This window comes from Oncorhynchus masou, chromosome 23 (assembly GCF_036934945.1).
Source record: "Oncorhynchus masou masou isolate Uvic2021 chromosome 23, UVic_Omas_1.1, whole genome shotgun sequence".
NCBI lineage: Eukaryota > Metazoa > Chordata > Actinopteri > Salmoniformes > Salmonidae > Oncorhynchus > Oncorhynchus masou.
In genome coordinates this window covers 15525875-15553819 of record NC_088234.1, presented here as the reverse complement: position 1 = coordinate 15553819, position 27945 = coordinate 15525875, and the positions used below count along the sequence as shown (strand labels likewise).

Here is a 27945-nt window from a genome sequence, read left to right as displayed (position 1 = left end):
TATATTGTGTCGTTATTTTGGACTGCAACTGAACTGTGCCCGAGCTGATAGACAGCCGCCCGCGTGTCAATGTTCTAAAATGGTGCTGTGAGATTATAATTACATCTGCAACCTACATCACTCTCACTCCCTCTCTCATCGCTCCCCTCTCTCTCGCTCTCTTTCCCTATCTTATTCTCTCACTCATTCACTCACTACTGCACAATAAATGGATCTTTGGAAAAAATGCGAGAGAGGGAGAAAGGGAGGAGAAGAGGGTGAGCTAAGGGAGGGGGGAAACGGCGTATGCTTGTATACAGCAACCCTGATTTCCATTTTTTCCCCCAACTCGTAATGTATTTAATTCAAGTGAAACGTAATCATGACGTGTCGTGTCATTAATCCGCCCGCCGCCTTTCCCGTAAGTACATAGAGTCTTACTTTCATCATAAATATCTAGTTAATTTACAATATATACTATCCACACGTTTACATGTGCACTTTTATATAGGGTGGTATGGAACTGCGGTTGTGTAGCACTATAGTAAAACCTCTCCAAAATTGTTGTATTTATCGCGAATGTTGTTGTCTTCATGAACAACAAATATGTGGCGACGACTTTTTTCTTTTTGGCGGGGGGGGGGGGGGGGTCAGATTCGGGTAATCATCATATAACGTTAGTTGCTGTGATTGAAGCTTATTACGTCCATTTTTATCTAGCATTTCATTTACACCTTGCAGTTTCCATGCGTTAGTATAGTGGGTGGATTGTTCAAAGTGATTGGCGTGTTGTACTCGGTATGGTGTGGTGTGTGTGTGCTGCATGTATGTTGCAGCACTTCGGCACTTTACTGTGTCATGTATGAGGCCGGTGTTGTATATGCGCGCGTGGCCGACGGTCTGCATGCGATAGCCCTATAAGCTACGGTATATCATGATGGAATAGTTTCAGCTATAACTTGGGGCCTAAAATGTCCTACTTGCAATGCCGGATAACATATTCGCCTACACTGTAAATTACTTTATTAGGTTTGAAGTGCACTAAAAGTCCACTAAAGTGAACGCACAAGTGTAGCCTATTAAAGCCTATTAATTGTACAACTTTGATTAAGTTCTATATTTGATGTATTGCTCTAAGTAGGCCTATTAAAATCGTACCCTAAATGCCAATTGCATTCAACCATGCATGCGCATCGAGTTTGGTTCACATTAAAACATAAAAACTCAGTTTTGACATAAATAAATTGCATATCAGGATCAAGCAGCATATATTTGATTCGCGTCTTAACGCTCGAGAACCTTTGATCTCCGCGGACATATTTCTTGGTTAACTGCATGTTCCAGTGTGATTTACAAAGCTGCAACGCGAGTACATTCCATTCAGAGACATTTAGACAGGTTTCTTATTTTGTTGGAGACACATTGCGTACGGCACATTTTTAAGATGACCAGTTTAACCAAATGTAGGTAGCCTCTATGTGTGCAGGCTAGGCTACACCTATCCAACTTTACCAAACGGTTTAAAAAAAATATCGTCCTCACTAGCCTACTACTATATTTACCAGGACGATTCGTAGGCTATACTATTACAACCGGTAAACTTGTTCTAGCCTCACCTTTCATGAGTATGAGCTTCACTGTAGCTATTGGCTACCTTTCACCTTCTTCGGACTACAGTTATTTCGCAAGAAAGTAGCAAGTGTGTTGCGTGCAACATTGTAGCACATTCTGAAAACGCAAGTTGATATAAAATAGGGGGATTATTTTACGTAGTCTTCCGTACGTGTACTAGACAAAATGTGAGAAGGTCTGATTTAGTTTTAGGGTGATGGAGGGGGGAGATTGGCAGCGAAATTCAAGATGAAATCCATGATGGCACTTTTCTCGTCCCCCGATCCCTCGTCGCAACACTCATGTCTTATATCTCCTCCCTTTCAATCTTTTGTTATAGAAAATGTAGGAACAAAATGGATGAAGCATGGGGGAGAGATAGAATAGCTACATGACAAACACAGAATAGACAAGGATCGCGACTCCTCAACGGTTTTGAGATTTAAAACAATCGCGTTACTATGTTCACTTAGAAGATTTTAAGATCATATGTTACAAGCTTAATGTCTGGAGACCAGCTGCGAACGGGACGCGTTTTTTTGGGGGGGACATTACGTGTGTAGGCTGTGCACCCGGGCATTGTTTATTGGTAGTTATTTATTTCATTACTGTGGCTTTTTAATTGAGATGGCCGCGAGAGAGAAGGCAGGGGTAAAGAACGACTGAAAATGGTTGCACGTTATTGACGCAAATCATCATAAAGGGCGAGGAGGAAATTCCTCTCCAGATAAGAGGCAGACGTGTCATCTGCGATGACCGGAGTAGCACAAAACACTCCGGTCGCAGCCGTTTCAAATCCCACAAATGTCCCGTTTTCACCCTACCTACCATAGTTTTATTGCACACTGAAACTATTGTAATATGATATAAGGTAGACTAACAGGCTACTGTAACACATTCCCTTCCTGTCCTTTTTGAATTTTCAGCTTGTAGTTTTTGATTTCCCCTCAATCAAACTATGTAGATGGATTTATAAACATGCTTCTGCAACCTAAAATATATTTTATAATTTCACATTTCTATACTTTTTTCAAGAAGTGTCAGTTTGAGGGAAAGAGTGTGTCATCTTTAGATGCTGTTATAAATCTAGATAGAATATTAGGGAAGGGATTCATTGGGAAGGTGACTTTTTATCGTCTTGCAGCCTACATTAAAGAGATTCTGCAGAACGTTTGTATACATTTCAGCCACTAGTTCTGAAACTAACTCCTGAGCCAAAAGTGGTCCCTGAAAATTTCGTACTACTTTACATCCCAGCTAGCACAGTGGATCTGGGCCAATTTCGGCTGAGAGTCCGACTCTGCCGATGTCATGTGGCCCGAGTCTGGGCCGCTTTTGGCAGTATTACTAATGGCTAGGATTTGGGGATTGCGCTTGGGCCGATTCCGGTGTGAGTTATCTGGCCCAAATGTATTACTTGGGGCTCGGGCCGATTCCGGTGTGAGTTATCTGGCCCAAATGTATTACTTGGGGTTTAGGCCGATTCCGTTGTGAGTTATCTGGCCCAAATGTATTACTTGGGGCTCGGGCCAATTCCGGTGTGAGTTATCTGGCCCAAATGTATTACTTGGGGTTTGGGCCGATTCCGGTGTGAGTTATCTGGCCCAAATGTATTACTTGGGGCTCGGGCCGATTCCGGTGTGAGTTATCTGGCCCAAATGTATTACTTGGGGTTTGGGCCAATTCCGGTGTGAATTATCTGTCCCAAATGTATTACTTGGGGCTCGGGCCGATTCCGGTGTGAGTTATCTGGCCCAAATGTATTACTTGGGGCTCGGGCCGATTCCGGTGTGAGTTATCTGGCCCAAATGTATTACTTGGGGTTTGGGCCGATTCCGGTGTGAGTTATCTGTCCCAAATGTATTCCTTGGGGCTCGGGCCGATTCCGGTGTGAGTTATCTGGCCCAAATGTATTACTTGGGGTTTGGGCCGAGGCTCCTCTCTGGCAGATGATTACACGGGCTGCTTTATACAATTAACATTTCATTATTTATTTTTCCATATTTTCTCATTGTTTCTATGATCAAAAAATACAATTAACATTTAAACAAAATTCTTTAAGAGTCCTGTATAGTATTTTAGTATTTTGATACTTTGTCCAAGTCAATTAATAAGCATGAAAACCTTTGTGGATGGAGCCTCCTGAGTAGGGCAGCAGTCTAAGACACTCTGCTCCGCAGTACAAACTGCACTGCTACAGATGCTGGTTCGAGACCTATGCCTGCCGCGACCGGGAGAACCATTGAAACGACTCACAATTGGCCTAGAGTCGTCCGAGTTAGGGGAGGGTTTGGCCGGCTGAGATATCCTTGTCACATGCGCCATAGCGACTCCTGTGGTGAGCCAGGCACATGCACGCTGACACAAAATGTTTTTTTGTTTTTTGTGGATGGGTATAATTTGTATGTATAAAATGTAAAATAGTCATATTTAAAATGACTAAAGTACACTGTAATTAAATGTGCATCGGGCCGCTTCTGGGGGGATTCTGGTAAGATGCCGGCAAAGTCGGCTGAATTCCAGTAGATGGATACGGCCTGATGTACTTGGGCCCATTCTGGGCAGTCATTCATTTTGATTCCCGGCCGAGCCCGACACCCGATTCCGGCCCGATTCAATCAGTTCCAGCCCCCCGGAAGAGGGCCGATTCCTCATTGCTAGCTGGGATATGTGCAGATATGTGCACCATGTCATTACTCTCTTGTTCTGCTGTGTGTGCTAGCAATCAGTCAAATGGCAAGGGGCTGAAGCTGATTGGCTAGAACTTGAATTGCTTGAGGTCTGGCCCATATGGGGACAAATGGAGGGACAGCTTCCAGAAAAACTGTCACTTTCAAACTAGGGATTTCGTGGCTAATTGAGAGAAGACAGTAATTCTGCTCATAGATTATGCATGTATGAACTACACATTTGACACATCCAGCCCAAAGCGAGAGGTTTAAAAGATACTTAGTAGTCGTCAAAGTTCTTGGAGCATGTATTTAATGCAGTGCATCTCCTCAGAACAGCACTTTAGGGGTGCAACATCTAGGTGCTCTCTCTCTCTCTCTCTCTCTCTCTCTCTCTATCTCTCTATCTCTCTATCTCTCTATCTCTCTATCTATCTATCTATCTATCTATCTATCTATCTATCTATCTATCTATCTATCTATCTATCTATCTATCTATCTATCTATTTATCTATCTATCTATCGGAGCGTCCCAACCAAGTGACTGATTTAATTGGGTCATGAAGGGTCTGTGGGATAGATAGATAGATAAACACCTGCTCGGCCTCCTTAGTGGCATTTAAAACACTTACAAGCAATAATTCTTAGCCCTTCACCAAGTTTAGAGTAGCATATTCCATCAACATTTTCAGCTCTCAAACCTTGTAAATGTTTTTGTAGAAAACAAGAAACCTAAGAAACCGTAATGGTGCAAGTAGACCTCTTAGAGTTAGTATTTCATAAGGTCTGAGATAACACATCCGAGAGAGAAAGTAACTAGTAATTACACTGTAATGAAGTTAATCTTACGTGTAGCCTCTACTCACCACATAACTGATGACTAAGTGTGGTGAGCGAAATATATGCTTGCGTACCAAATGGCACCCTATGTGGTAATAGGGAATAGGGTACCCTTTGGGATACAATCTATAAGTCAGTGTATGTTCACCGTTATAAGGGACATTAATTACAAGGGGCTCCCGAGTGGCACAGGCGTCTTAAGGCACTGCATCTCAGTGCTAGAGGCGTCACTACAGACCCTGGTTCGATTCCAGGCTATCACAACTGGCCGTGATAGGGAGTCCCATAGGGCCCAGAGTTGTTCTGGTTAGGGTTTGGCTGGGTTAGGCCGTCATTGTAAATAATAATTTGTTCTTAACTGACTTGCCTTATTACATAAAGGTTAAATTAATACAAATAAACTTACTCAAGCAGCAAGCTAGAGGCCAGCTTGCTGCTTGACCACCCAGTCTCCCAGACAGTGTCAATATTCATGATGTAATGGAATCTGTCTGGTCTGGCAGGCCAGTGGGGCTCAAACTACCAGTTGATTCAGCCCTTAAGACACACACATTCATGTTACAGAAGATGTAACACTTGTAACACATAAAAGTTACAAGGACACTTTTGAGGTTAGATTGGCCTAATTGCTATCATTTTATGAAGCGTTATGCCTTGATAGAGATGAGATCTGCACATTTGAAGTCTTGAGTGAGAGACTCATCTATGGAAGGTCTGCTAAGGAATCTGAGGTTTTTAATGCACACTAACATCTGCTTATAGTGTTACACTTCCAGTTCATACTCAGTCTACTTGTTACTTCTGCGTCATCGTATGTCCCTTTGCATACTTCCCTGGATGACAACTATAAAGAGGAAAAGGAGAAGAGGCAAGAACAGGGTCCTGTCCAGTAGACATAAATGTTGGCTTTTCTCTATTGAAAAAACGTTTTCTACGTTGTGTCCTACTGATCACCACCCAGTGGAAGGGGAAAGACCGAGTGAGAAGAGAGGAGGTGAAGAGGAGTAGAAGAGGTGAGACGAGGCCAAGAGGCAAGAATCAGAAGACTGAGTCAGAGAAGTCAGATACCCTCCCTCCTTCTTTGTGACGGGGGGGGGTAGCGAAAGAGTCCGATACAGATAGTTAGAGGAAGCGAGGTAGGGAGTAAAACAGAGAGAGGGGGTTCAGGGAAAGGTGAAATACAGGAAATTAATCCCGTCTGTGGGGAAGTTTTTCCGCGTGACCACGGCGATAAAAAACACACCAGGCTCTGAGTTACTGTTCCACACAGAGAGAACACACATACACACACACTTTCACTAATGCATTCACACTTAAACACATACGCTCTCAGGCAGACACTCTTTCACACTAACACACACTTAAACACAGGATCGATCACACACACCCTTAAAAACATCGGCCCTCACACACGTACACACACACACAGTACACACACACAAACTCTTAATTCTAAGACACATGTAAGCTTTAATGACACGCACACACACAAATCAAAATCAAATAAAATGTTATTTGTCACATACACATGGTTAACAGATGTTAATGCGAGTGTAGCGAAATGCTTGTGCTTCTAGTTCCGACAATGCAGTAATAACCAACAAGTAATCTAACTAACAATTCCTAAACTACTGTCTTATACACAGTGTAAGGGGATAAAGAATATGTACATAAAGATATATGAATGAGTGATGGTACAGAGCAGCATAGGCAAGATACAGTAGATGGTATCGAGTACAGTATATATATATATATGAGATGAGTATGTAAACAAAGTGGCGTAGTTAAAGTGGCTAGTGATACATGTATTACATAAGGATGCAGTCGATGATATAGAGTACAGTATATACGTATGCATATGAGATGAATAATGTAGGGTAAGTAACATTATATAAGGTAGCATTGTTTAAAGTGGCTAGTGATATATTTACATCATTTCCCATCAATTCCCATTATTAAAGTGGCTGGAGTTGAGTCAGTGTCAGTGTGTTGGCAGCAGCCACTCAATGTTAGTGGTGGCTGTTTAACAGTCTGATGGCCTTGAGATAGAAACTGTTTTTCAGTCTCTCAGTCCCAGCTTTGATGCACCTGTACTGACCTCGCCTTCTGGATGATAGCGGGGTGAACAGGCAGTGGCTCGGGTGGTTGATGTCCTTGATGATCTTTATGGCCTTCCTGTAACATCGGGTGGTGTAGGTGTCCTGGAGGCCAGGTAGTTTGCCCCCGGTGATGCGTTGTGCAGACCTCACTACCCTCTGGAGAGCCTTACGGTTGAGGGCGGAGCAGTTGCCGTACCAGGCGGTGATACAGCCCGCCAGGATGCTCTCGATTGTGCATCTGTAGAAGTTTGTGAGTGCTTTTGTTGACAAGCCGAATTTCTTCAGCCTCCTGAGGTTGAAGAGGCGCTGCTGCGCCATCTTCACATATGCTGTCTGTGTGAGTGGACCAATTCAGTTTGTCTGTGATGTGTATGCCGAGGAACTTAAAACTTGCTACTCTCTCCACTACTGTTCCATCGATGTGGATAGGGGGGTGTTCCCTCTGCTGTTTCCTGAAGTCCACAATCATCTTCTTAGTTTTGTTGACGTTGAGTGTGAGGTTATTTTCCTGACACCACACTCCGAGGGCCCTCACCTCCTCCCTGTAGGCCGTCTCGTCGTTGTTGGTAATCAAGCCTACCATTGTTGTGTCGTCCGCAAACTTGATGATTGAGTTGGAGGCGTGCGTGGCCACGCAGTCGTGGGTGAACAGGGAGTACAGGAGAGGGCTCAGAACGCACCCTTGTGGGGCCCCAGTGTTGAGGATCAGCGGGGAGGAGATGTTGTTACCTACCCTCACCACCTGGGGGCGGCCCGTCAGGAAGTCCAGTACCCAGTTGCACAGGGCGGGGTCGAGACCCAGGGTCTCGAGCTTGATGACGAGCTTGGAGGGTACTATGGTGTTGAATGCCGAGCTGTAGTCGATGAACAGCATTCTCACATAGGTATTCCTCTTGTCCAGATGGGTTAGGGCAGTGTGCAGTGTGGTTGAGATTGCATCGTCTGTGGACCTATTTGGGCGGTAAGCAAATTGGAGTGGGTCTAGGGTGTCAGGTAGGGTGGAGGTGATATGGTCCTTGACTAGTCTCTCAAAGCACTTCATGATGACGGAAGTGAGTGCTACGGGGCGGTAGTCGTTTAGCTCAGTTACCTTTCTCAGTTACCTTTCTTGGGAACAGGAACAATGGTGGCCCTCTTGAAGCATGTGGGAACAGCAGACTGGTATATGGATTGATTGAATATGTCCGTAAACACACCAGCCAGCTGGTCTGCGCATGATCTGAGGGCGCGGCTGGGGATGCCGTCTGGGCCTGCAGCCCTGCGAGGGTTAACACGTTTAAATATTTTACTCACCTCGGCTGCAGTGAAGGAGAGACCGCATGTTTCCGTTGCAGGCCGTGTCAGTGGCACTGTATTGTCCTCAAAGCGGGCAAAAAAGTTATTTAGTCTGCCTGGGAGCAAGACATCCTGGTCCGTGACTGGGCTGGATTTCTTCCTGTAGTCCGTGATTGACTGTAGACCCTGCCATATGCCTCTTGTGTCTGAGCCGTTGAATTGAGATTCTACTTTGTCTCTGTACTGACGCTTAGCTTGTTTGATAGCCTTACGGAGGGAATAGCTGCACTGTTTGTGTTCAGTCATGTTACCAGACACCTTGCCCTGATTAAAAGCAGTGGTTCGCGCTTTCAGTTTCACGCGAATGCTGTCATCAATCCACGGTTTCTGGTTAGGGAATATTTTATTCATTGCTATGGGAACGACATCTTCAACGCACGTTCTAATGAACTCGCACACCGAATCAGCGTATTCGTCAATGTTGTTATCTGACGCAATACGAAACACAGTCCACGTGATGGAAGCAGTCTTGGAGTGTGGAGTCAGCTTGGTCGGACCAGCGTTGGACAGACCTCAGCGTGGGAGTTTCTTTTTTTAGTTTTTGTCTGTAGGCAGGTATCAGCAAAATGGAGTTGTGGTCAGCTTTTCCGAAAGGGGGGCGGGGCAGGGCCTTATATGCATCGCGGAAGTTAGAGTAACAGTGATCCAAGGTTTTTCCACCACTGGTTGCACAATCGATATGCTGATAAAATTTAGGGAGTCTTGTTTTCAGATTAGCCTTGTTAAAATCCCCAGCAACAATGAATGCAGCCTCCGGATAAATGGTTTCCAGTTTGCAAAGAGTTAAATAAAGTTCGTTCAGAGCCATCGATGTGTCTGCTTGGGGGGGATATATACGGCTGTGATTATAATCGAAGAGAATTCTCTTGGTAGATAATGCGGTCTACATTTGATTGTGAGGAATTCTAAATCAGGTGAACAGAAGGATTTGAGTTCCTGTATGTTTCTTTCATCGCACCATGCCTCGTTAGCCATAAGGCATACGCCCCCACCCCTCTTCTTACCAGAAAGGTGTTTGTTTCTGTCGGCGCGATGCGTGGAGAAACCCGTTGGCTGCACCGCTTCGGATAGCGTCTCTCCAGTGAGCCATGTTTCCGTGAAGCACAGAACGTTACAGTCTCTGATGTCCCTCTGGAATGCTACCCTTGCTCGGATTTCATCAACCTTGTTGTCAAGAGACTGGACATTGCCAAGAAGAATGCTAGGGAGTGGTGCACGGTGTGCCCGTCTCCGGAGTCTGACCAGAAGACCGCCTCGTTTCCCTCTTTTTCGGAGGCGTTTTTTTGGGTCGCTGCATGCGATCCATTCCGTTGTCCTGTTAGTAAGGCAGAACACAGGATCCGCGTCGCGAAAAACATATTCTTGGTCGTACTGATGGTGAGTTGACGCTGATCTTATATACAGTAGTTCTTCTCGACTGTATGTAATGAAACCTAAGATGACCTGGGGTACTAATGTAAGAAATAACACGTAAAAAAAACAAAAAACTGCATAGTTTCCTAGGAACGCGAAGCGAGGCGGCCATCTCTGTCGGCGCCGGAAGAGCCGACATACCAACATACTTTGACTATAACGTGTAACTAAAGGCCATTAAGAAACTAGATGCAGAAGTCTCATACAACCCCTTTATCAAACATCTATCCATAGAAATCCTGATTCTCAGCTGCCTTCAGTAAACATGATGAGCCTCTAGACAATATTATAAATACATTAGGATCCACACCCTCGTATGAAGAATCGTAACGGCCATGCATGAACTTGCCTGATCGGTGTCCAGCTCACAACCACAAATACAGTACCAGTCAAAAGTTCAAGGGTTCAAGAAAAACATTTGAATGAGTAGGTGTACTTTATACATAGGTACATTTGTACATTCTTTCTACACTGAGATATAGTCTTTCAAATACACATACTGAGTTGTTAACACGCTGTACCGACACAGTCGTAGTGATATGATTGCATTGCATCTTTGATACTTGCAAACATGTACTGTATATGGCCCAAAAACTTGTCAACCTGAACAATAAAATTAGTTCATTCACAGTGGTGATTTAAATATTTTACTGTATTGTGTGCGTGTGTGTGATACTTGGGAAAACATGAGTATAATTTGAAGCTTTCACAAGTCTTTGTAAAATCAGTCAGTTAAGTGTATGCTTTATTACGGTTCCATTGGGATCATCTGCAATCCGATCAAGCACACATTCCTCATTCCTCAACAGAACAATTCAACAGATATTCATATTACAATGCCATCACATCAGACGATGCGAACACAGACACAGACACACTGTCTGCCATCTATCTCCACACCACCACTATGAATAGCCACCTACAACAAAACTCAGTTCACTATCTACCTGTCTCTTTTTTTCATATTTGAAAAGGACAAATCACATCACCATCAAATCACCATCTGATCTTTTAATTCAGTTACGGTTCATTATCTTTTTCTGTCTCTCTCTTTCTCTTCTAACTCCCTCCTCTCTCTATATATCTCTCTTTCTCTTCTAACTCCCTCCTCTCTCTATCTCTCTCTTTCTCTTCTAACTCCCTCCTCTCTCTCTATATCTCTCTTTCTCTTCTAACTCCCTCCTCTCTCTCTATCTCTCTCTTTCTCTTCTAACTCCCTCCTCTCTCTCTATCTCTCTCTTTCTCTTCTAACTCCCTCCTCTCTCTTCTATCTCTCTCTTTCTCTTCTAACTCCCTCCTCTCTCTCTATCTCTCTCTTTCTCTTCTAACTCCCTCCTCTCTCTCTATCTCTCTCTTTCTCTTCTAACTCCCTCCTCTCTCTATCTCTCTCTTTCTCTTCTAACTCCCTCCTCTCTCTCTATCTCTCTCTTTCTCTTCTAACTCCCTCCTCTCTCTCTATCTCTCTCTTTCTCTTCTAACTCCCTCCTCTCTCTCTATCTCTCTCTTTCTCTTCTAACTCCCTCCTCTCTCCCTATCTCTCTCTTTCTCTTCTAACTCCCTCCTCTCTATCTCTCTCTTTCGCTGTCTACCTCGGCCCTTCTTTCTCTCCTCGCCATTTTGGCAGGCCCCAATCTACCAGCTGATATCAGCATTCCCTGGCACCGTGCCAACTGGCTCCACCGCAGGACAGAAAGACAGAGGGAGTGAGAGAATGAAAGAAAATGAGTGAATAATAGAAGGAGGAGGGAGCGAGAGAGAGAATGAGAGAGAAAGAGAGGGGGATGGGAGGAGAATGGAATCACAATGAGGGAAGGAAACAGAGAAAGAAAGAAAGAGAGACGGGGAAAAGAAGGAACAACAATGGTGGATTAAGAAGGAGAGAGAGAAGAGAGGGAGCAGAGGGAAGAGAAGGGGGAGAAGGAAGAGACAGAGTATGATTGATACGGTGTGATATCCCTGTTTGTTATGGCGGAGCTAAAATGTCAACTGGCTTTTTGTGGTCCTGGCCCGCTGAGACACACACTCACACCGTATATGTGAACACACAGACGTACAGAGCGTACACAGATCTGCACACACAGATTGTTTAGCCATAATGATGATGACCTTGTATACGACCGTGTGTTTCAAGTGCTTCTTCTCTGATCTGTTACTAAAGTTGCGGGTGAAAACATGCCTGACATATAATTGGCGTCTGTTCTTGTAAACATTCAAATGCAGTGGCTTGTGTGTTTTTTGTGTGTTCGTATGTGTTCAGATTTGTGTGTGTGGTTGCTTGTGATTCTGTAGATTCTGGTTGCTTGTGATTCTCTGTGTGTGTGTGTGTGTGTGTGTGTGTGTGTGTGTGTGTGTGTGTGTGTGTGTGTGTGTGTGTGTGTGTGTGTGTGTGTGTGTGTGTGTGTGTGTGTGTGTGTGTGTGTGTGTGTGTGTGTGTGTGTGTGTGTGTGTGTGTGTGTGTGTGTGTGTGTGTGTGTGTGTGTGTGTGTGTGTGTGTGTGTGTGTGTGTGTGTGTCTGAATAATACCTGTGCATCAATCTAAGTAACATAATAAAAATGAAAAAGCTGTCCGTTTCTTTGCATGGGCTGCATCTGAATTCACTGCATCCGTCTTTGTCGGCCTTCCTCATCCCTGGTTGAAGGTTTACAAATGCTTATGCTTCTAGATCCAACAGTGCCGCAGTATCGAACAGGTCATATCTAACAATTCCACAACAAAAACTTATACACACAATCTAGTAAAGGAATGGGATAAGAATATGTCAAATATATGGATGAGTAGTGACAGAGCGGCTGAGATGCAATAGATAGTTAAGAATAGACAGTGAAGGATACAGTATATTATATACAGATGAGATGAGTAATGCGAGATATGTAAACATTCTTCAAGTAGCATTATTAAAGTGACTAGTGTTCCATTTATTTATTAAAGTGGCCAAAGATACAAAGTCTGTAGGTAGGCAGCCGCCTCTCTGCTAGTAGTGGCTGTCTAACAATCTGATGGCCTTGAGATAGAAGTTGTTTTTCAATCTCTCTGTCCCAGCTTTGATGCACCTGTACTGACCTCGCCTGCTGGATGGAAGCGGGGTGAACAGGTAGTGGCTCGGGTGGTTGTGGTCCTTGATGATCTTTTTGCCTTCCTGTGACATCGGGTGCTGTAGGTGTCCTGGAGGGCAGGTAGTTTGCTATGTTGTTTAATGCTGAGCTGTAGTCAATGAACAGCATTCTTACATAGTTATTCCTCTTGTCCAGATGGGATAGGGCAGTGGGCAGTGTGATGGCGATTGTATAGTCTGTGGACCTATTGGGGCGGTAAGCAAATTGAAGTGGGTCTAGGGTGTCAGGTAGGGTGGAGGTGATATGATCTTTGACTAGTCTCTCAAAGCACTTCATGCTGACAGAAGTGAGTGCTATGGGGCGATAGTCATTTAGTTCAGTTACCTTCGCTTTCTTGGGTACAGGAACAATGGTGGCCCTCTTGAAGCATTGGGGACAGCAGACTGGGATAAGGATTGATTGAATATGTCCATACACACACCAGCCAGCTGGTCTGCGCATGCTCTGAGGACGTGGCTGGGGATGCCGTCTGGGCCTGCTGCCTTGCGAGGGTTAACACATTTAAATGTTTTACGATCACTCTATGGAAAGAGACTCTCACAGGACTTGTCTGAATGTAACCGGTACTGGTATAAATAAAAAATGAATGGAAGTACGAAGGTCGTTTTGTGCCCACCCCCGAAAAAAGGGGTTGAATATGTGTCCAAAAAACAAAAATATTTCCTGAGCTTTATTTTATCTTCTAGATATAGGAAATACACTTAAAAACCTTATTCCTTATGATTTATTTATTGACTGTCTGTTTTGCCATTTATGACATCAGTACATTTCTATAGTAGTAAATGCCAAATTCAATATTATATCAAATAATGTTTAAAGTTAAAATATATTTTTTAATACTTACAGGGGTCCTGAAATTCTAAATCAAATTGCTAAATGATCATTGGTATCATCATCCTAAAACAATTCCATATGTTAGTTAAAGTAGGCTTGGACTTTTTTAAGCTGCTACTGTATGAGTACAGAGGAAGGGTGTGTGGGGAAGTCAAAACATCTCGCGCCCATCCTGTTTGGGACAGTCCGTGTCCTGTGGTGTGCTTAGCTCACACACACAATACACACGGCGTGAAATGAAAACACACACACACACACACACACACACACACACACACACACACACACACACACACACACACACACACACACACACACACACACACACACACACACACCCCAGTTCATATACACAGACATCAAACATATGGTTACGTTAACATCAAACAGGTGACCAACTGTTACATGTTTAAGCACACACCTGTAAAAAAGAGAGATAGACAGACTGACGCATGATACGCGCGCACACACACACACACACACACACACACACACACACACACACACACACGCACACACACGCGCACACACACACACACACCACATGGATGAACAATATGTTGTTGTTTTTTCGGTGTAATGGAGTATGCAGCAGGTGGAGTTATAATGTAAAATATGTGTGTTTTAACATATTTTTTAAACATGTGTGATAACATATTGACTGTGTGTGTTTCTCAGAGCACTAAAGGAGGCCCCCTCTGCCAAGAAACTGAAGCATGGCATAGCATCACACATACTACTGGTGAGTTCTGTACAGAACACCGGAAGAATTATCACTGAATCATCACAGTGAATTAGTGTAAAGTAGGTTTATGTTTAAATGAATCCCAAAAGGGATGGGTTGCCAACTAGCGATTTAACACGAAAATAAAATGTAATTCATTCGCTCTCCATACTGTCCAGCAATGAAGCGGTATGAGAACAAACTGTTCTTCATTGCCTTGCATCATGTAAATCAATATCCAGATATGAGGCATGATACCCTCTCCTGTACTTTCTTTCTGAATATGTAAAAATAATACAAATCAAGTCCTTTCCTTGTTGATCTCTAATGACAATTTGAAATTTTTCACTCTCTCAATCCGATACTGCCATGTCATCACCTGACTCTCTCTCTCTCTCTCTCTCTCTCTCTCTCTCTCTCTCTCTCTCTCTCTCTCTCTCTCTCTCTCTCTCTTTCAGAGAATGGATTCTCCTCCTGAGTGTGTGTCGACTCTGTCCTGTGAGCCGTCCCAGTCACCCCCTACACTACCATCTCTGGACCACAGTCCCCTGGCCTCCCTTCACTCTTGCTCCCAACTCTCCCCTTTACACAGCCTCCTGGACCTGCCTGTCCCCCTCAGTCCCACAGCCCTGTCCCACACCCCGACCTCCGACACCCCAGACACCACCCCCTACTCCCCCCTCTCCCCCTTCCCCCTCAATCACCACAATGAAGAAGAGGATGAAGAGAGGCTGTCAGTCCCTCTGTCCCCCACCCCAGCCATTGCTCTCTTCCCAGGAGGTCTTCGGGAGGTGTGTAGCCCCTCTCTGGAGAGCTCTCATCCGGCCACTCCGACATCATCAGCCCCTCTCTCAGGGTTCGGGGCCCTGGAGCTGGCTCTGTCCTCCGGGCAGCCGGGTGCCACCTGTAGTGATGAGCTGGACCTCCAGCTCTTCCATAAGGAAGGGGGGTGTCTGTCAGGATCAATTCCTGGGGTGGTGGGTGTTTCTGGGGGTGTGGCCGGGCTCAAGTTCCCCTGCTTGGTGTGTGGGAAGAAGTTCCGCTTTCAGAGTATCCTGTCGCTCCACGCCCGCGCTCACAGTCTAGACAGGGACCGCCGCGCCTCAGCTCTATACCGAACTGGTACCGCGTCCGGTAGCTTCATTGGGACGGGGTCCAAGACACAGCTCAAGACCCACCAGAACCACAAGGATGTCGGGCAGAACCACTACATCCACCGCCAGAGCCCCCCGCTGTCTAGATCTCTCACCCAGGGCCATAGAGGGGAGGACAGGGACGGGGAAGCCCTAGAGGAGGCTCTCCAGATGGATCACCAGACCCTCCAGCAGTTCCTGATGGACGACAGCACACAGCTGACCCCTCTGCTGACCGAGGAGGTGCCCCTCTCTCTCTCCCTCACCTCCCCCTACTCCTCCTGCGGCCTGGATGGTGTGGGTCCCACCATCTTGGAAAAAGCTACCGCCGTCACAGCGGCAGCACCCGCGTTCCGCTGCCATGCCTGCAAAGGTAAATTCCGCACCGCCTCGGAGCTGTCTCGCCACGTCCGGATCCTCCACAACCCATACAAGTGCACACTGTGTCCCTTCTCTGCCAGCCAGGAAGAGCGCCTGGCCGCACACCTCCAGGACTGCCACCCCTCCCTGTCCTCCCTGTCCTCCCTGTCCCTCTCCCCACCTGTGGACCTCCCCACCCTGCCCCCCTACACCCCCAGACACATCCCTATTGTAACCACCACTACCATCATCGCCACCCCCATTCCAGACGCACCGCTGCCCACCCCCACTATCACCCCAACCACAGCCCCGACCCCAGGGGCATCCCCTCTGCCTGCCTTCTGCTGTGAGACATGCGGCCAGCGCTTTACCCAGTCCTGGTTCCTGAAGGGCCACATGAGGAAGCACAAGGACTCTCTGGACCACAAGTGTCAGGTGTGCGGCCGTGGCTTCAAGGAGCCCTGGTTCCTCAAGAACCACATGAAGGTGTGTGACCTAGTGTGTGTGTGTGTGTGTGTGTGTGTGTGTCAGTATATTCTGTATTAGCAGCTGTCAAACTATTGAAGATGTGTTGTGACTTTAAACTTTGTTACAGGTGCACCTCAACAAGTTGGGCCTGAAGGCCGGTCTGGTGGGGCAGGTGGCCCCTGGGGCCGGGGCTGAACAAGGAGGGCCTAAAGGCTCAGTCACCAACCAGGGCCTCAACGCTCTCTACTCCAGCCTCCTGCTGGCTCGTGGTGGGGGTGGAGGTGGTGGTGGAGGAGGGAGAGGCGGACGAGGAAGGGGCGACAGGGACGGCGCCGGAGTCTCTAGTAAATCTGCCATCTTAGGCTACCTGGGGTTGCCTAGCGACGGCGGCGCCAGCTGCATGGAACGACTCCAGGCAGTGGCTCAGGTTGCGGAGATGGGGAACGGTAACGGGGGAGGAGGAAGAGGAGGAGGAGGAAGAGAGACAACAAATGGAGGAGACCAGATAGCCATGTGGCAGTTTGTAGCTCGTAGCCTGGTAGCAGCTCAACAGGCCCAGCAGCAGCAGCACCGAGCCCCATCCAGGAGCACCGTGGTGGGGGAATCTGAGCAGGTCAGGGCCTACCTTGGAGGTCTGGATCCCCGGGAGGAGCCGTCGTCTTCCGGAGCCCCATGGGAGTGCCCCGACTGTGGGAAGCTGTTCCGGAGCCTACAGCAGGTGGTGGCGCACGCCCGCGTCCACGTCCAGCGGCCCCAGAAGAGCCACGGTCACCCTCCGCGCCACACCGGGGGAGGAGAGGAGGATGGAGGGGGGAGCCGGGTTGCAGAAGGACGAGGAGGAGGGAGAGGAAGTAGTACTGAAAGAAGACAGGAGTCCAAACTTCAAAGTGGATCTCAGCATCAACAAGCAGTCGTCGGAGGGTTCCACTCAGTGATGTCACAGTTCCAAGGTACGGTGACATGACTTCACCCCACAAAACGTCTCCAATATGTCTTCCGTTTGTTTTACATTTTCATTAGAGAAAAACAGGACACAAATAAAAAGCTTGTAGAAAGAGTGGGTGAGTGTAGATAATAGCAACTCAATTATCTATCAATATCACTCGCTAAATTTCTCCCATTGTCAAATCTCTGATCCGTCTTTCTTATTCTCCCTTCTTCTCCCTCCCTTTTTCTCCCTCTCTCTCTCTCTCTCTCTCTCTCTCTCTCTCTCCCACTCTATCCTCCATTCTTCCCTCTCTCGCTCTCTCTTTCCCCCTCCCTTCTTCTCTTGCTCTCCCCCTCTTTCTCTCTCTCTGTCCCATCCTCTCACTCTCTCTCTCCCTTCCCCACCCTCCCCCCATCCTCTCCCTCCCTCTCTCTCTCTCCAGGAGAGAATGGTCTGTCTGGCTCTTCGTCAGGCTCTTCGGTGAGCTCTAGGGAGCGCGTGCGAGGCACGGGGGTGAAAGACTGCCCCTATTGCAGTAAAGCTTTCCGCTCTTCCCATCACCTTAAAGTGCATCTGAGAGTTCACACAGGTGAGCCTGCCACTAGCCCCCCCCCCCCACCAACTCACCTAACAATGGCTGGATCTCAAATCAACCCCTAGTCCGTAAACCCTACACTCTAGGGCCTTATGCGTTTCTATCCAACTTAGGGCCTAGGCACTCCTGTAGATCTGAGTTGATTGGATAAGATACAGTATAAGCGTTACGGTAATAACTTCATCTCACTTTCTGATTGGCTGTGTGGAAATGTCGCCATATCTTCCATCTTCCGCTTCCACCTGTTCAATGAGTACTCAAAGTGGCTAGAAAGTAAGGGGCTAGACATCCATTTGGATTTCAGACGAATAATAACTAACACTACAGTCTACTCTAGCACACTAAACTTCAACTAACCATAACTAACCCTAACCCTATATTGGGGACTTAACATCTAATTAAGTGCATACACCATTCATTAAATTCCTACTATTAAAGTTGCTGATTCTTAGACACAATCCTCTGCTCTGTCTGTTCAAATTAATTTGGCAAATAATTATACTTCAGTAAATTGTCACTAGCAGTATTTGCTTTTAACACCTCCTTTTGAGACTGATGGGGTATTACATGGAATGTCCTCCATGTCACTCTAGTAGGGACTCCCGAGTGGCGCAGCTGTCTAAGGCACTGCATCTCAGTGTAACAGGTGTCACTGTAGTCCATGGGCTGAATCCAGGCTGCATCACATCTGGCTGTGATAGGGCGGCGCAAAATTGGCGCAGCGTCGCCGGGGTAGGCCGTCATTGTAAATAAGTATTTGTTCATAACTGACTTGCCTAGTTAAGTACAATTGAAGCCAGTCAGGGTTCTAGATTGTGATGGAGCACTGCCATCTGTTGTTTGATATGTGTAACTACAACCTCATTTAATACTTTAATAACCATGTAGTTTCCTCTCATGTACTCTATTGGCTCTATTTTAATGAACCTAATGCAATGGTCAATCGAAGCGCTGGGCAGTAGCACTGTAGGTTCGGGGATGTGTAAGAAATATTTTTTCTATTTTCACAAGCACAATTATCGGCGCAGATGCTAATGTTGCCGCGAAAGGGTTGGGTTTTTCATGAGAAAACAAGTTGTGGGTGTGTCGAGGCGTTGCCAATCAGAAAGTGCTCCATGGCTGAATATGTGGTTGCTTCAAGTTGTGTATTTACGGTCTTTACATATTGACTTGGAATCAACTCTAATTCCAATGTTAGTCCATTATAGTTAGTTAAAGAGCTTACAGAAAAAATGTTAAAATGTAGACCTATCCCGTCTTTGCTAAATATATTATTTTGAATCTGTTTGCAGTCCACATTGTTCTAAGTATTTGCATGGCTTCAATGTCGATATATATATATATATATATATATATATATATATATATATATATATATATATATATATATATATATTCAATATATAATTTGATTTACACAACATGCCTACCACTTTGAAGATGCAAAATATTTTTTCTTGTGTAACAAATAAGGAATAAGACAATAAAAACAGAAAACTTGAGCGTACATAACTGTTCATCCCCCCAAAGTCAGTACTTTGTAGAGACACCTTCTGCAGCAATTACAGCTGCAGGTCTCTTGGGATAAGTCTCTATAAACTTGGCACATCTATCCGCTGGGATTTTTGCCCATTCTTCAAGGCAAAACTGCTCCAGCTCCTTCAAGTTGGATGGGTTTTGCTGGTGTACAGCAATCTTTAAGTCATACCACAGAATCTCAATTGGATTTTCTTTTTATTCTTTCTTTATTTAACTAGGCAAGTCAGTTAAAAACAAATTCTTATTTTCAATGACGGCCTAGGAACAGTGGGATAACTGCCTTGTTCAGGGGCAGAACAACATATGTTTACCTTGTCTGCTCAGGGATTCAATCTTGCAACCTTTCGGTTTATTAGTCCAACACTAACCACCAGGCTACCTGCCACCCCAAAGCCCAGATTGAGGTCTGGGCTTTGACGAGGCCATTCCAAGACATATAAATGTTTCCCTTAAACCACTCGAGTGTTGCTTTAGTAGTGTGCTTCAGGTCATTGTCATGCTGGAAGGTGAACCTCCGTCCCAGTCTCAAATCTCTGGAAGACTGAAACAGGTTTCCCTCAAGAATTTCCCTGTATTTAGCGTCATCCAGCGTTCCTTCAATTCTGACCAGTTTCCCAGTCCCTGCCAATGAAAAACATCCCCACAGCATGATGCTGCCACCACCATGCTTCACTGGATGGGGTGTTTGGGGTGATGAGAGGTGTTAGGTTTGCGCCAGACATAGCGTTTTCCTTGATTGCCAAACATTCTAAATGTTATTCTCATATGACTAGAGTACCTTCTTCCATATGTTTGGGAGTCTCCCACATCTCTTTTGGCGAACAGCAAACATATTTGCTTATTTTTGTCTTTAAGCAATATTTTTTTCTGGACACTTTTCCGTAAAGCTCAGCTCTGTGGAGTGCTCCAAGGGGGATGAAGGTAGGCTAGTGGTTAGAGTGTTGGGCCAGTAACTGAAAGGTTGCTAGATCAAATCTCTGAGCTGACAATATAAAAAACTGCTGTTCTGCCCCTGAACAAGGCAGTTATCCCACTGTTCCTAGGCAGTCATTGTAAATAAGATTTAGTTCTTGCCTAGTTAAATAAAGGTATGCAAATTAAAACATTGTTTGTCGTTGCAAGTCAAAACCTGGATAGGCTGTTTTTCCGCTGTCGAAATTCATGAAATAGCAACTGTGTTACCACTAGAACCAGCTTTTGGTTGGGCTTAAAATATCTCTACCAACCCTGCCTGAAATTAGCACTTTGGATCATGTGTTTAAGGACACGCCTAAAATATTTCCTTCCATCTGAGAGAAAGAGTGCTGACATAAGACAGGTCAAACCTGGCGTTAGGGATGGAAAATGCCAGTGCATCAGTTTTTACATGACGAAATTGCAAACTAACGTGCATTTGACACTAGTGTCACCTTAACGGCAGCCCAAAAAAGTGCCCTATATCAGAAATCCGGGCCTCAAGGTCCACAGAATTGTTGTTTTTCTTTACTCTGTGGAAAGAAACAGACTGTCCATAGTGAAGTTTGGGCAAATGCCAGATGGGCTGCTCCATCTTTAGTTCAGTGGTCTTTTCTAAATGTGGGTTTTTGAGCAGAATTATAATTATACAAATGTTACTATCCATCTACTGACATTCCTCCATTGTACCAGTGCCCTGATAACCACAACTTGTGTATGTATCTCTTTCAGGGGAGAGACCGTATAAATGTCCCCACTGTGACTACGCTGGCACCCAGTCAGGCTCTCTAAAGTACCACCTCCAGAGGCACCACAGAGAACAGAGGAACACCATGGGAGCCTCATCATCCACCGCCTCCTCACCAGGCCTCACCACCGCCTCCCTGGGCAGAGGGGGAGCTCCACAGGGGGAGGGGAGGGAGGGGATGGCCAAACAGCGCCGGCCCCAGAGCCTCAACCACAGCTCGGCCACCAGAGGCCCAGAGGAGACGCCTTCCTCCAGGCACAATCAGCACCAGCCCTGGATACTGGGCCTCCCCGAGCAGAGAGACAGGGAACACGCGAAGGCCATGGCGGGACTGAGAGAGGCAGATCTGGAGAGCCAGTACCGGTATCTGTCCGGGGTGATGGGAGCTTTGTACCAGGGAGGGATGGAGGGAGGGTGGACGGGGGAGTCACCAACCTCCACCCCCACCCCAACCCCACCAAAGGCGCCCAAAGTGTCCCGCCGCAAACCGCTCACCACCAGCCGTATGGTGCCAGCTAATGGGAGGGAGCGGAAGGGAGGGGGGTCAGCTCCTCGGGGTTCCCAGGAGGGAGGGTTGTTGTCCCAGCCCCTGGACCTCTCCCGCCGCCCCTCCCCTGGGCTCGGAGGTCTGGAGGAGGATGGAGTACCAGGAGGAGGTGGAGGAGCAGGGGATACCCTCAACCAGTGCCTGTTCTGTCCCTTCCGCACCTCCTCGGCCGAGCTCATGGCCATGCACCTCCAGGTCAACCACACCAGCAAGTCCAGGCGTAAGAGGAGGGCCCCCATCCCCACCGCCCTGGGTGACCATGGGCCTCAGAGGCCTCCCCAACCCCGGGCCGACCCCAACCCCCTGGCCCTGTGGAGGTAAGAGATGCTTTTAGTAGACACTCTTATCCAGAGCAACTTATAATCAGTGCATAGGAAAAAACACAATAGACTCTCAAGTAGACTCTTCTACTTATGACGTGTATGACATGGGTAACACTTCCTAAAGTTGATCCTGTCCCATCCTAGGTATCTGAGCGAGGCTGAAGACCGGGCCCCCCTGGAGGAGTGGGCCTCATCCAGGATGGAGAGGGAGAGGGGGACGGAGAACGGCCTCACACCAGAGGAAGGGGACCTCGAGGGTCGCTACGACCACCACCACCCCGAGGCTTCTAACCGGGCCTCCACCACAATCAGGAAAAAACAGAGTGGCCTCGCCGGTAGTAGGAAGTTGGATGAGGAAGAGGAGGAAGAAGAAGAGGATTTGGAAGGGGAGAGCATTAGTCCTGGGGATTCTCCTAGAGAGCATGGGATGAGGATGTCTCTCACCATGTCACCTTCCCTCGGCTCTGACCGTCTAACCAGAGGGGAGGAAGGAGTGATGGGGGACTAAACAACAACAACAATGTCATCCTGCAGAGTGAAGGGAAAAAGCGGTTCAACTAGACATGAAGGAAGTTGTTTGGGGGTCATAGGTTGGATGTCAAGTTCATATCACCTCTTTTATATAGTTCAAGGTCATTGTCAAGGTCACGACCCCTGACCCTTGACTTTCAAGGGCCACGGACTGAGAACCATGTCCATGGAGAGGGTCATGTAAACAACAGCTCACACACCTCTTTAGGAACCCCTTTTAAACATCCTCAATTTTTATCTCTCTTCTTTTAATATTTACATCCCGGGAGTTCAGTGCAGTCCTCTCCATTTTCCCAACCAACCAAAACCCCCCTTGTACAAACACACAGTACAGTGTAGGACTTTTGAGGCCTTCTCTTCTATATTTCAACGTTTCCTGTTTTCCATTCCATCTCCTACCAAGAGGGCTAATTGTGATGATTTGATCGAGATTGTCCTCTTGCTGCTCTGAGTCTTAATATTAGTATGTGAGCAAAAAGAAACTGTGACCTCCTACTATTCCAGAGAACACAAAAAGGATTTTATCAGACCTTATACTTCATGTTTCGAGAATAATAATACTTATAAGAGTAACGTTGTTGATTAGTTATACAACCCACCGCTGTGAATGGAGGAAATCTTTAACAGAACCAGTGTCAAAATAAGCCAAACTTCATCACAACTGCCGTTTAAATAAGATACCACTTTTTATGGTCTGTTCAAGAGCACCGATTCGGAACCGCGGTTCAACCCGGAACCATTCAAGCTGTCAACTCAAGCTAAGCTATCCAGCTGTCTGCAACAACAACAAAAAACACAACAGGAGCAACTTTTTAACAGACAACTATTGACATGACAATGATCAAGGACAAGATGATCCTGGACCCTGTTATCACTGGCTCTCATTGGTCGGATGGCTGTTCCAAAGTCACCATGGGAACAGAGGAGCAGTTTGTCATTTCCTATTTTCCCCTCAGTTTAGTGCCTGTCTATGTATGGTATGTCGTCAAGGGAGATCTACAGTATAGACCAGTGTTTCTGGGCTCTTATAGAACAATGATATCTGAGTATACAGTATAAAGCTAAAGTATATATGTTTAAAAAATGGTTCTAGGGTATTGTGAATAGAAAGCTGTAGTGGTAATACAAAGTGGTGTGGATCAGTCTCTCGTTACAAGAGACCGATAGCATCTCTCTGTGGCTTCTGTGAAAAGAAAAAGATAAAGCACTTAGTTGATGATGATGAAACAATAGATATACATATGAATCAAAAAAGATCAAGGTGAAAGGTCAAGAAGTGAAAATGTAGGTGAAAGGTCTGAGGTCAGTGTTTACAGCAGAAATGCCAGCATGTTCAGAGTCGGACGTGGGATAGCGGTTATTTCTTACGTTGTCGTGGTGACCAACTGACAACTGAACAAACATAAGACTGTTTTGGTGGACACGGGACCGACAGACAGACTGTACATCCCGAACACAATCAGCTGACACGTCTGGTCAGGTGACCAAGGCTCCACGACCGTGTCACACTCTTTCATTTCATTCCTTTTACCAGAAAAATAAAAAAAACAAGGGGGAGGAAAAATGGAGGAGAGAAAAGAGTAAGTTCCCTCACAGAGCGAGGGACCGAAGCTGAGAAAGGAAACTGTTGTGCTCTTGGGGTACGCCGTCTTTTAGATGACTAGATTCATTTCTTTTTAAGAGAAGAAGAAGAACAGTAGAAAAGAGTAAGCATTAAAAAAAACTAACAAATCCATAGATACATTCCGGTAGAATGTGTGTGTAGCTTTTGTAAAGACAAGAAGATAAGAAAAAAATCACTTTGTTTATTTTCATTTCAAGAAGAGAAGCTTACAGAGAAGGTTATGAATATAGGTAATAATAATAAATATAAGGCTTGTTGTTGTGAGGAAAACACTAGTTGGAATGTCTGTCTATCAGGGTTAGGGTCAATTCCCTTTCAATTCCAGTCAATTCAGAAAGTCAACCCGATTCCAATTCCAAATTTTCCCCATTGAAGAGAATTGGAATTTCAGTGTACTTCCTGAATTGACTGGAAGTTAAATGGAATTGACCCCAACCCTGCTGTCTATAAAGAGCACTGTGCAAGGTTTATCATTTCCCAAAGTAGTCATTTTATTCTGACTTTATCGATAGACCAAACCTATATCTTATGAAAATGTAATGAGTCACATTCTGTTGGAGTAAAAAGCTGCCGTTTCCATCCCCTTGCCCCGATCAATCAATCAATCAATCAATAATCAAATCAATCAATAATCCAATCAAAACTTTATTGTCATGTTATTATTAAGTGCTTGTATGAGATTCAAGTTGACATCACAAAATATAATTTGATATCAAAATATGAACCTATACCTAGTATCACATACCATAGCCATGGTATTGTCTTAGAGCATCATACCACACACAGTTCTGCACACAGTGAACATGCAAATATAAAAAAATATAAAAAATCCCTACTCATGATTGTAAACATCACTAAACTATTTGATTGGATAAGTCCTGCCTTCTCGCGCTCTTTGCCCATTGGTTGACGGCGAGAGCCTGGGATCGGAACCGCAGCCTTACGTGTTTTACTTCTATCCTCATTAGAGCGCCTTATATGAGTTTAGAAGTTCCCTAAGTGGTGTTTCCTTAAAGACAGGCTACATCCATAACGGCACTCTATTCCCTATATAGTCTGTTACTTTTGACCAGGACCATTGAGCCCCGGTCAAAACTAGTGCTATGAACCCTGATCGGAAGTAGTGTACTATTTAGGGAATAGAGTGCCCGTTTGGATGTAGACTGTAGTGTCAAAGCCACCGTGCCTTCTGTGTCAAGCACTTCCTGGATTTGGTATTTTGTAAGCTCACCAAAAGCACTTAGCCCACATCTGTCTTTCTCTCTCTTTCTCTCTCTCTCTCTCTCTCTCTCTCTCTCTCTCTCTCTCTCTCTCTCTCATCCTCTTTCTCTCTCATCCTCTTTGTGACCTTCCAATTTTGTTCTGTCCACTCCCTCCCCCCTTTCAATCCCTTTATCCTTTCATGTCTGTGTGCATGTCTCGCTCTCTTTTCTTCCTCTCTTTCGTAACCTGTTACTCTCTCTCTCTCTTCTCTACCTCCCTTCCGTACCCTCTCTCTCTCTTCTTCCTCTCTTCTGTAACCTGTCACTCTCTCTCTCTGTGGCACAATTAGAAGGTGATGATGTGTACTATTTGGTATTGAGGCCTTTTATTCTTAGATTTGTATTGTCAGTTTGTGTGATGTTCGTACGTTTGTTTGACATTTGATGCCTGATGAGATGGAGTAACATGATGAGATGGAGTCTTCTTCTTATAATTATTATTATTATTGCTTTGGCATTATTATGGAGAAGAAAGAAAGAAAAAAAGAAAAAAATGTGTTGTTTAATGTTGTACAGAACATTATAGCACTAGAGATGTTGTGTTTTTAAAAAGAGAGCATAAACCCAAGTGCTAGTCCCGCCCACTCCTCCCTCCCATTGGCAGATAGGACAAGTGCCCTGCCAACGATAGGAGAAGTGACCTAAAGGTAACTGACTTGCCCTCAAACTGACAAACATGTTCGATCCAATGAATCTAATCCACATCGTACTCTTAAATTACCCACAGAATATGTCATATATTTATTTAAATGCTTTAACCAGGCAAGTCAGTTAAGACCAAATTCTTATTTACAATGACGGCCTACCCCAGCGATGCTGGGCCAATTGTGTGTCGCCCTATGGTACTCCCAATCACGGCCAGTTGTAATACAGCCTGGAATCAAACCAAGGTCTTTAGTGACGCCTCTAGCACTGAGATGCAGTGTCTTAGACCACTGCACCAATTTGGAGCACTATATATAATGTGATAATATGTGATAATATGAATGTCCCAGACAGGCAACAGGCAATCTTAAATATTTCCTCAATTGCTTTTTGCACTGAAAATCTCCCTGAAACATGCTTGAAATGTTTTAATTGGTGCCTAGCTACACTCACCAGACAGTTTATTAGGTACACCTATCTAGCACCAGTTCGGATCCCCCTTTTCCTCCAGAACAGACTAAATTCTTGGGTCATTCTACAAGGTGTCAGAAACGTTCAAAAGGAGATTGGTCCATGCTGACACGATGGCATCACGCAGCTGCTGCAGATTGGACGGCGGTACAGCCTGTTCCTTCTCATCCCAAATATGTTCTCTTTGGTTGATGTCTGGGGACTGCGCAGTCCACTCAAGTACAACTCACTGTCATGTTCCAGGCAATGTTTTTCCACTCCTCAGTTGTCCAGAGTTGGTGGTTGATCACTGGAGCCGTTTCTTCTTGTTCTTAGCTGATAGGAGTGGAACACTTGGTGGTCGTCTGCTGCAACAGCCCATCTGTGACAAGAATCAACGAGTTGTGCGTTCCGAGATGCTGTTCTGCACACCACTATTGTAGTGCAGCGTTATTTGTCTGTTTTTGGCCCACCTGTTAGTTTGCATGATTCTTGCCATTTTCCTTCGACCTCTCATCAACGAGCTGTTTTTGCCCACAGAACTACCGCTGACTGGATGTTTTTTTATTTGTAGCAACCATTCTCAGTAAACCCTAGACACTGTCATGACTGAAAAGCCCAGGACTGCAGCCGTTTCTGAGATACTGGATCTGGCACAACGATCATACCACGCTCAAAGTTGCTTAGGTCACTCGTTTTGCCCATTCTAACGTTCAGTCGAGCAGTAACTGAATGCCTTGGTGCCTGTCTGCCTGATTTATATAGCAAGCCATTGCCACATGATTCACTGTCTATAGGAGCAATCCATTTTCGTGAAAGGGGTGGTGTACCTAATAAACTGTCCAGTTAGTGTATATTGTTGACCCTTAATTTCTTAGTTGTTTTTTTCAAAGAAGAAAAACTATAGTGGTGTGTGAGGGCATCCTATAGTGATAGGTTGTGTCCCAAATGGCACCGTATTCCCTATTAAATGCCCTGCTTTTCACCAGGGCCATAGGGCTCTGGTCCAAAGCAGTGCACTATAGGGTGTCATTTGGTCCAACACCACTGTCTGTTGGAGAGGTGGAGGGAAGTGCTGGGTTTGGGCTCTTGTGTAGATTACTGCCATTGCAGTGGGGGGAAAAATGTACCTAACATAGTAGTAACTAATAATATGAGTTTGTGGACAGATTAAAAAAAACAACATTAGAGATGAATAAACGCAAAGAAAAACAAGGTTT

At 45.5% G+C, this 27945-nt stretch overlaps 1 protein-coding gene across 2 annotated transcripts; it reads left to right on the top strand.

The window, feature by feature from the left end:
- Window positions 1–242: 242 nt before the first annotated feature.
- LOC135510406 (zinc finger protein 219-like) lies at window positions 243–27945 on the top strand. Of its 2 annotated transcripts, XM_064931288.1 has the most exons (7): window positions 243–400; window positions 14573–14636; window positions 15077–16597; window positions 16707–17529; window positions 17950–18096; window positions 21328–22207; window positions 22358–27945. In XM_064931288.1, the coding sequence occupies exons 3-7, from the start codon at window positions 15080–15082 to the stop codon at window positions 22719–22721; spliced, it is 3732 nt and encodes a 1243-aa protein (XP_064787360.1). In that variant the 5' UTR covers window positions 243–400; window positions 14573–14636; window positions 15077–15079; the 3' UTR covers window positions 22722–27945. The 2 variants fall into 2 exon arrangements, with proteins under 2 accessions (XP_064787360.1, XP_064787361.1); XM_064931289.1 differs by lacking the exon at window positions 17950–18096.

Coding starts and splice junctions, on each gene's coding strand:
- LOC135510406 (XM_064931288.1), top strand. CDS start 15,080: ATGGATTCTCCTCCTGAGTGTGTGTCGACTCTGTCCTGTGAGCCGTCC. Junction 18,097..21,327: donor GCATCTGAGAGTTCACACAG/GTGAGCCTGCCA, acceptor TATCTCTTTCAG/GGGAGAGACCGTATAAATGT. Junction 22,208..22,357: donor AACCCCCTGGCCCTGTGGAG/GTAAGAGATGCT, acceptor GTCCCATCCTAG/GTATCTGAGCGAGGCTGAAG.